The sequence below is a fragment of the Melanostigma gelatinosum genome (genome assembly GCF_949748355.1).
Source record: "Melanostigma gelatinosum genome assembly, chromosome: 12".
Taxonomy (NCBI): Eukaryota; Metazoa; Chordata; class Actinopteri; order Perciformes; family Zoarcidae; genus Melanostigma; species Melanostigma gelatinosum.
Window position 1 is genome coordinate 989,892 of NC_136645.1, and position 10,000 is coordinate 999,891.

Consider the following 10,000-nt stretch of genomic DNA (forward strand, 5'->3'; position numbering starts at 1 on the left):
GTAAATGCTGTTCTCTTGACATTCAATGGGAGTCGACGGACCAAATTTCATTCAGATTTAATAGGACAGTGTTCCTTTATGAGAGAAACGGTTTCAATGAAAGTTAATGGAACAACAGTGATCTTAGAGGAAAGTAAATGTGCTACTTCTGTTCTACTGTTCTTCTGTTCTACTGTTCTTCTGTTCTACTGTTCTTCTGTTCTACTGTTCTACTGTTCTTCTGTTCTTCTGTTCTACTGTTCCACTGTTGTTCTGTTCTACTGTTCTACTGTTCCACTGTTGTTCTGTTCTACTGTTCTACTGTTCTACTGTTCTTCTGTTCTTCTGTTCTTCTGTTCTTCTGTTCTACTGTTCTACTGTTCTTCTGTTCTTCTGTTCTACTGTTCTACTGTTCTTCTGTTCTTCTGTTCTACTGTTCCACTGTTGTTCTGTTCTACTGTTCTACTGTTCCACTGTTGTTCTGTTCTACTGTTCTACTGTTCCACTGTTGTTCTGTTCTACTGTTCTACTGTTCTACTGTTCTTCTGTTCTTCTGTTCTTCTGTTCTTCTGTTCTACTGTTCTACTGTTCTTCTGTTCTTCTGTTCTTCTGTTCTTCTGTTCTACTGTTCTACTGTTCTTCTGTTCTTCTGTTCTACTGTTCCACTGTTGTTCTGTTCTACTGTTCTACTGTTCCACTGTTGTTCTGTTCTACTGTTCTACTGTTCTACTGTTCTTCTGTTCTTCTGTTCTTCTGTTCTTCTGTTCTACTGTTCTACTGTTCTTCTGTTCTTCTGTTCTACTGTTCTACTGTTCTTCTGTTCTTCTGTTCTACTGTTCTTCTGTTCTTCTGTTCTACTGTTCTTCTGTTCTTCTGTTCTTCTGTTCTACTGTTCTACTGTTCTTCTGTTCTACTGTTCTTCTGTACTACTGTTCCACTGTTGTTCTGTTCTACTGTTCTACTGTTCTTCTGTTCTACTGTTCTTCTGTACTACTGTTCCACTGTTGTTCTGTTCTACTGTTCTACTGTTCTTCTGTTCTACTGTTCTTCTGTACTACTGTTCCACTGTTGTTCTGTTCTTCTGTCCTACTGTTCTTCTGTCCTACTGTTCTACTGTTCTTCTGTACTACTGTTCTACTGTTTTACCGTGGTTTTCAAACACTGGTTGATCAAACTGCACGTGGACCCAAAGAGTCGATATAGTATTGTGTGTATGTATACATATACATGTATATATATATACAGTGTAAACATGTACTGTGTGGATGAAGAGATACATAACCACATGGGAGAACACATCATCATCATTGGCTGATCTGACTGTCGAACGTCCGTTCTGGATTAATACTGTGTTTTCTGGAATGGGCGGCTTCATGAGGATGACTTGAGGTATTCACTGGAACACGAGCTGCTCCTCAGAGTGGCTGCAGACAAACAGGAGAGAAGAACACACCTTCATTATTTCCAACTCTTTATTTACTCGTTCGTAGACCAACGGACATGTTCAACACGCAATCTACAACACCGAGGCTCTGTAGTCCGAACCGAGACGGCAAAACTTTATTACTCCTTTCAATCTTGACAAATGCAGCGCAGACCAGATGCACTTTCAGAATAAAAGCCCTATATGCACTGTAGCTGTTTACAGTAGCGTAGCAACAGACAGAGCAGACAGCTAGCAGCTAGCGACCTGAGAGGAAACGCACCTGTCTCTCAAAGAGGCCACGCCCTCATTTATGCCTAACTTTAAACCTTAATATCATTGAAACAGGTGAGTTAAATATAAATTCACCCGCTGTACAGTTGTCATGAACGGGGATATTAGTTATAAAGTTGTAAACATGTTTATTTCTGCTGTAAAGTTTAGCATTTTACCATAGAGGTCAATGGGGATTGACTCTCCCTCTTTTTGGAGCCATCCTCGAGTCATGACCCGCCTCTTCCTCTGATTGGCTAACACTCGTTGCCTGGTTAGCGTTAGGCCGGAGGAGTGTGATTGGTGCAGGTGAGAGTAGGAATGTCAGGCTAAGCCAATCAGAGGCAGAGTAGGGCGGGTCATGGCGCTGCAGGCGTTATGTCGAACTGGTTTCCCTCTTGTTGAAATGATAATGTTCCCCATCGACGGTGGTTTGGGATAACGGCTGTTTCAGGTTGAGGTGTGTGTGTGTGTGTGTGTGTTCCTACCAGGTGGAAGTTGTTGAGGAGGTGGTCTACGTTGATGTCATCGTAGCTCTCCTGGAAGGTGTTGGGTTCGTCCCTGGACTCCTCCGGGTCGCTGGTTCCAGGATCTTCTAGGCTGTGTGCAGAAAGTCAAAACAGAATAAAACATTTCAATCGTACAACAAAACGTGAAATTATACGAAACAATATAACATCTGACGGAGGAAAAATGGAATTGCATGATATTTCTTAACCACACATTAAAATGCACTTTCTGTAAATGTAGCGTTTTGACTTCACTTATCGTTTAAAGCGATGAGATGAATTTCTGTTCGAAATAAACGAGCCACCGTATTCAGTGAAGTTGTTTTAACTGCTAACCTTCACACAGTTATTTGGTGTCGGTCCAATGTCTTCTACGTATGATTGTGTTGTTTCCGTTAGCTGCTAAATGTTTTATCAGACAATCAAACCCGGAGACAAACGATGAATAAAATGTTCTGGAGGCTGCAGGCTTCAATGTTGGAGAATCGGTCACTTTTACCATGAAATCAACTTTATATCTGCTTCCCTCATTGATGTCCATCCATCAGTATTACTCTCTCAATACATTTGAAAGGAGAGGTGTGCCATGCAGTTCATCAACAACGCTTTGTTTTAGATCTACAATGTTTAAAATGTCCATGTTGTCATTTAGAAGGCTGATCCTGGTGTTAAGAGAAATCATCAACCGTGTAGAATTCCATTCAAATTAACTCTAAATTTAAAGGAGCAGGTTTCACATTGTTCCTTTGAAAACCAGCAGGCGATGTCGCTCCATGTCTTTATTCAGGCTGATCTCACACTCTGTTATCAGCCGCACCTTCTAAAAATAATGCAGCACAATACAAATATCACCCACGTAATCATGAGCCAGGACAGCTGACGGGGTAGAAAGAGTGATTCAGTCTTCTTAGGTAGGAGGATAAAACACTGGACTTTATAAAGTACCGTGTGAAACATAACACATGAACATTGACGTATTTGTTATGTAACTTACGTCCTTAAGTAACGTAGTTCTGGAGTTATTTTTACCCAAACCACCATTTACTCCTAATCCCATAAATCATCCTACCAGGAGACAACCTGCATTCTCTCTAGTGTCCACCAGGGGGCGACTCCTCTGGTTGTATAGAAGTCTATAGAAAATGACTCTACTTCTCTCTTGATTTATTACCTCAGTAAACATTGTAAACATGAGTTTATGTCTCAATCTCTAGTTTCAAGTCTTCTTCAATACAGCATGATGTTCATTTAGTACATTATGGTCCATTTAGAGTCACACAGACCATAAAGCAGGGGATGCTTTAGGGCGGGGCTACACAGTGATTGACAGGTCTCTACGTCACTCCTCCTCAGTCCAGATATGGTCACTTCCTGTTCACTGGTTGCAAAAAAACAACATGGCGACGGCCAAAAGGCTGAACTCGAGAACTCAAAACGTCCACAAACCGATGAGTGACGTCACGATGACTACGTCCACTTCTTATTTACAGTTAATAGTTCATATGTACGAGGACACGTTTATATGTTTACAACATTTCATAACAAAAACTGAGCTCAAGAGATTCCTTTGAGACAAAAATAAGGTGTTTTCAGTACCACATAAACTATTATGAGTCCGAATGAGGTTCATGTTCCAGTGAATGTAGGGAGGTCTGGTGCATACCTTCTCTTTCCTGTTAAGACCGAGTTCAGGTACTTCTTAACGGCCATCTGTTTGCGGAAGCGGCTGTAGTTGTCTGTGAAGATGGCGTCTGAGTGGCGCTTCACCGGCTCCTCCATCAGTTCGTCGCTGCAAAGAGAAGAGGAAGGAAAAGGAAGGAAGAGGAAGGAAGAGGAACGGGAGGAAGGAAGAGGAACAGGAGGAAGGAAGAGGAAGGAAGAGGAAGGAAGAGGAAGGAAGAGGAACGGGAGGAAGGAAGAGGAAGGAAGAGGAAGGAAGAGGAATGAAGAGGAATGAAGAGGAACAGGAGGAAGGAAGAGGAAGGAAGAGGAAGGAAGAGGAAGGAAGAGGAAGGAAGAGGAAGGAAGAGGAATGGGAGGAACGAAGAGGAACGAGAGGAAGGAAGAGGAACGAGAGGAAGGAAGAGGAACGGGAGGAGTGAGAGGCGTCGTCCTTCTCTTTGTGTCTGGATATAACATGTAGTGAAACAGCAGTGGTACATTCACCTTTACAATTGTTTGGTCAATTACAAAAGGCTTTTTATTGCAAATGTCAGAAAGTCGTCTGGTGTCAAACTGTCGACGCTGCTGAAAACATGTCACCTGTTTCATGATGTTTTTATTGTTTTATTTGCAAGAAACGTTTCCTGTGACGTAAATGTTAGAAAATGTGGTTTTCACACAAATGATCACATTTTCATCATTTTATGGATGTTTTTATTTGTTTGTTTCAAAGAACTTAATTAAATTCATGGTTTCAAACACGTCTGATTAAAATAATACAATTTAACACCACAAGTTTTATCCTTCACCACATATTTAAAACATGATTCGTGTTTTCTTTGAATTAATTTCTGTATGAAGACAAATAATCTGAAAAAAACTCTTTCAACAGCATTTTCAGACTTTAGACTTCTACACTCATTTACGTATTTTCGACATTGTTTCGTAAACTGTCCACTAAAGCCCCCGTGGCTCCGGTCCTTATGAGGCATAAAGCTCTCATGGTTTGTTTTTTTAATAATTGTGCATCAGGAGGCTGATTTTGGTTTCTTTATCCGCTTGTTTCACTCTTTTCTATTTTCAAAAATAGAATTCCTGTTTCATAAATCTGGAAGCTGGTTTGTATTTTTCACACCGTCCGGTTCTGGCAGCTCAGCACCGACCTGGTAATACGTGTCAGGTGAACAGGCTTTAGACTCTTATCAAACATAACAATTTCAAGGTTCCTCCGTAAAAAATAAAAAGCAGATTCAGCCTCGTGTCATGCCCGCCAGCTCGCCGTTCTACCGGGCTCTCGGGACGGGGAGGTCACCTACCTGACCCGCTTCCCGATCAGAGACTCCAGGTACCTCCGCGCTGACAGCTGCCCAAGGAGTTTGCTGTATCCGCTGGTGAACAGACCGTCCGCGTGTCTCGTCGGCCTGCACAGCATCACGGACAGTGACATTACAATCCACTGTGTTCAGACACAGCGGCTCCAATAATCACAGACATAAAAGAATAACCGTGAGCAGGTCCGCAGGTCTCTTACCTCATGGATGTGTATGGCAGACTCAGAGTCCGGGAGTACAGCACGCTGCACAGGGCTATTAGGAACAGCAGCTGGGGGCCGGTCCGCTGTAACATGGCTTTACACCTGAGGATGGAAACGACAGTGAACACCGAGGACACCATGACGCCCAACAGTCACGTTGTTAACAGAGGAGCAGTTCAGAGCCACGGAGAGCCGTTTGGAACACTCACGTAATGCTGCATTCTGTCCGAGGGGAGCAAAAGAAACAGTGCGTAATTACGCACGGCTGGCGAGGACAAACCCGTTTCCCCGCGGAGACGCTGCGACACTTTTGTCCCACAGAGACCACAAGCTAAAGGAAGCGTGTTCAGCTTCTACCAACAGAAACGCGCTTTTCCTCAAATCACTTCACTGTCCAAAATATTTCCATTTCCACAATAAAATAATCAGAGTAAATGTCAATTTGGAGTGTAATAATTTCACCTGTTAGTCTATAAGAGAGAATGTACTTCATTTAAAATGACTTCTTATTTATTGACTCGTTTTAACCAATAATTTGTTCTCAAGAAACAAACTCATTACGTCATCACTGTGAATATGAACCCGACATCATAAAACTACAACACCAGTAATCACAGTTGGATTATATCTTATTATTTAAACTCTCAGGTCGTCGGCAAATCTCTGAGGTGATGGTGGATTTTTTGGCTGAATAAATAAAAATGAGTCTGATGCGTAAATACGCACAGCGTTTCCACCTAAAAACAAATGAAATATGTCGAGCTTGTTGCTTAAATTGTAAACAAAGAGCAATTCATTGTTTTGTAAAATCGGTCATTTGGAAAGATTTCTCCAAAAACGTGGCCGGAGCGCGCAGAAACACGACCAGGCATGGAGCGCGCCATCTAAAGAAAACCACGTGCGTAAAGATAAAATCTTACATGTGCTCTCCAGAAAGTTGTCTGCTTGTTCTCCAAAGTCCTGGTCTCGAGCCGCTGCTGTATCTCCAGTCGGTTTGGTGTTCCTGACTCTTCTTCTGTTCGCTCTCCGCTCCGCTCCCGTTTTATACACCTGGATGTTTCTCATGCAGCGCGAGGGGGACTTTAGATTCGATCAGCGGCCTGAGACGTCAGCAGGTCGCTGCCTCCGTCACCGGTCTTGCTCACGGTCGGAACCAAACATGTCTCTGGTGAAATTAGCGGGACGTTTTTTCTTCTTCTTCTTCTCCTTTTTCTTCTAATGAATCGTATAATAACTAACTCATCATCCAGAGTTGACTGTTGACTCATCGGATCGTTTTCTCTGGGCTCCATCACGGTGCAGGTCAGCTGCTGCAAGAAGCCAAGAGTCCATCTGAAAGGGGCCCAGAACTATTGGTGCCAAACTGAGCGGGTAAAGCAGATCCATTATTCTCATATTACATATAGGATGATTGTGTTGTGGAGACATCTATAGATCATGAAATCAGATTCTCTCTTTGTCAGCTTGTCCACTGTTCCTTGGTGGAAATTAATTAAAAGTATAAAATGTCCAAGTAATAGAAACATCTGCACCACATATCGACTGTCAAAAACCCAGCAGACTGATCTAATAATCAGCGATATGAAGAGCAGAGATCTGGAGATTATCTCCAGCTTCATGAATCACAACAAAGGTTATGAGAGGCCGCCCTGAGCCGTGGACCCCTCAGTGACTCTGATTCTTTACATACAAATATGTTTTCGTGGAAATGAGACGTGTTTCCAAGCATCATTTTGAGCTCCAAACATTTCTCTTTTTTAAAATCTTGTGCATCGTCCTGTCATGACACAAAAACTATCATAAACTATTAACTGCATGTTTCAAAAGTCTCTTCAGGAAGTTGTTACGCTGTCCCGTTGTCGTGTTACGCTGTCACGTTGCGGTGTCACGTTGAATGTGTTACGCTGTCGTTTTACGCTGTCACGTTACGATGTGACGTTGCGAGGTCACGTTGCCGTGTTACGTTGTCGTGTTACGTTGTCGTGTTACATTGTCGTGTGACGCTGTCCTGTTACGTTGTCACATTACGACGTGACGTTGCGACGTGACGTTGCGACGTTAAGTTGCGATGTCACGTTGCGATGTCACGTTGCGATGTTACGTTGGGATGTTACGTTGTCGTGTTACGTTGTCGTGTGACGCTGTCCTGTTACGTTGTCACATTACGATGTCACGTTACAATGTGACGTTGCGATGTTACGTTGCGATGTTAAGTTGCGATGTCACGTTGCGATGTGTCGTTGGGATGTTACGTTGTCGTCTTACGTTGTCGTGTTACGTTGTCGTGTGACGCTGTCCTGTTACGTTGTCACGTTACGATGTCACATTGCGATGTGATGTTGCGATGTTAAGTTGCGATATCACGTTGCGATGTTACGTTGTCGTCTTACGTTGTCGTGTGACGTTGTCCTGTTACGCTGTCACATTACAATGTTACGTTGCGATGTTACGTTGCGATGTTAAGTTGTCATGTTACGTTGTCATGTTGCGCTGCCACCTCATCCAACCATCTAACCATCCATCCATCATCCATCCATTTCTTTTTTTTGGACGGTGTGTTTGGCTAACAGCTAACAGAACTACCGTGCACGTACAGCTGAGTACATTTCCGCAACTCAGCTGCTGCTTTGTGGGCGACTTTAATTTAGTTTTTGCAAGATTGCTGGAAGTGTCTTGTATAACGACTTCGAGCCAATGACCTGCATTCATCGGCGCTGGTTTTTGAGTTTGAATGAAGTGTGTTTTACGACTTGGTGTCCAGACGGGGTGTCAGCCAGTTGTTTCATTCATTCATTTCATTCATTCATTCACACAATACCGCTGTGGTGATTGCAGACACACCGGGTGGACATTCAGGCTCACCACTGGTCATCAACTTTAAAGGGTCCCAACAATACAATAGAGTTGAGGTATAATTGACTTGAATAGAATGTTGTGCCAACAGTAATACACATTTTTAAATATTAAAAGTATTGTGAGATATGCAACGATAAAAAATAAGAAAAAAGGTAAAATATGGTTAATTTATTGCTTTGCCTTTGTGGCTGCACCCAACGATGATCACACATTGTATTTACCACTACGTCATGACTACAGCGTCTCTGGCAGATCACCTCCTCCTCCTCCTCCTCCTCCTCCTCCTCCTCCTTAACCACCATCTGAACCTTAATGTGATCAGTCCAGAGAGAAAGTAGATTAGGCAGAAGTCCGGTGGGAGAAGGCGCTGGTCTAATTGACAGCAGTGATTGGACACAGATCCGTGCAGGAAGAGGAAGCTGATGGAGGAAACATCAGCGTTATTACGTTGATGGAATGTTGTGAAGAAAACGTTCCTGTGGACGAGCAGGACGACTCAGAGGACATCAAGATGTAACGTCTTCCTCAGTTCTGAAATCATCCCCCGTTCCTCCTGCTCTCTGTGCGTCACATGTTCACCTGGTCAGCGCTGGAATGTAGCTCAGTACATGTACTCAACTACTGTACTTTAGTACAAGTTGTACTTTACTTGAGTACTTCCTGCTTCTCCTCCACGACATACCAGAGGCAAATATTGTACTTTTTACTGTACTATACCACGATGCTGCCAGTGATAATACTAATGCCTCCAATAATACAAGTTGTACTGCTGGTACTAATGCTCTTTAAATAGTACGACCCATTGTACTGCTTCTTTGCTCAACACTGGTTCTACTACTACCACTTATACTATACTGCAATACTCTTAACTATCTGCACTATAACGAGCAGCAGCACAACCCTGACTACCAGCACTGTTACTAATTCATCTTAAGGTCACGAAGACCTTTTATAAGACAAGTAAATGTCTCCGTGGTGAAGGTCCACATGTTGGACGTCTTCATCATGAGACACTTTGCATCAGGACTCTCTCACCGGCAGTGTGATGAGGGGAATCCCCGACCGGCTGAGTGCCTCCTCTGCACCACATTATCCAATTAACCAACGAGTGTGATGGCAGATTACTGCTGGCAGCCTGACGATTGTTGATGGAGTTGATGGAGGAGCTGCAGTATGAGTAACTCCATCACACTGACAGTGTTTGGGCGTGAGGTCGGTGTCGGCCCTCCACTTTACGCTCATCTGTAAAGCCGTCACAGGTGCCGGGTGTCAAACCGGTTCCCGTCTCCCACCGGGAAGACGTTGGTGCTCCTGGATCAGCCAGGACCCGGCTGGGTTCGGGTGATGGATCGCCTTCCACAACCAGAGGAGATTACTCTGATAGATTAGGGCTAAACTCCCCCGATGGCTGAACCTGGTTTACTGCAGCAGGAGACAGGCTGAGGAACGGAGACGACGGGTCAACACAGCCGGATGAAATCTGGGAAATGAGCAGCATTAACGCTGTAATGCAAATGATGTGTTTACCACACAAACCGTGTGGACGTAGCTTCCTCCCATGAGCCGGGTAATAGCATTTACTGAGACATGCCGGTCTCACCGGTCTAGCTACTCTCGGCTGCTCTCAGCCGGCATTCGACGCAAAACCTACGAAAAGTAATGCGCCGCAATTCTGAGACATCCCACGAAATGATTTAGTATCTTATCAACGTAACCGTGAGCCATGATGAAGGCCACAGACGCACAGAGTGCAGGTGAGAGGGT

The 10,000-nt window shown here is 43.7% G+C and overlaps 1 protein-coding gene across 1 annotated transcript; it reads right to left on the reverse strand.

The window, feature by feature from the left end:
- Window positions 1-1,394: 1,394 nt before the first annotated feature.
- Window positions 1,395-5,472, reverse strand: vip (vasoactive intestinal peptide; the record flags this gene model as incomplete). The annotated part of the gene is made up of 5 exons (XM_079280104.1): window positions 1,395-1,403; window positions 2,164-2,275; window positions 3,848-3,973; window positions 5,163-5,267; window positions 5,378-5,472. 5 exons carry the CDS (start codon window positions 5,470-5,472, stop codon window positions 1,395-1,397), a joined length of 447 nt encoding a protein of 148 aa, XP_079136230.1.
- Window positions 5,473-10,000: the final 4,528 nt, after the last annotated feature.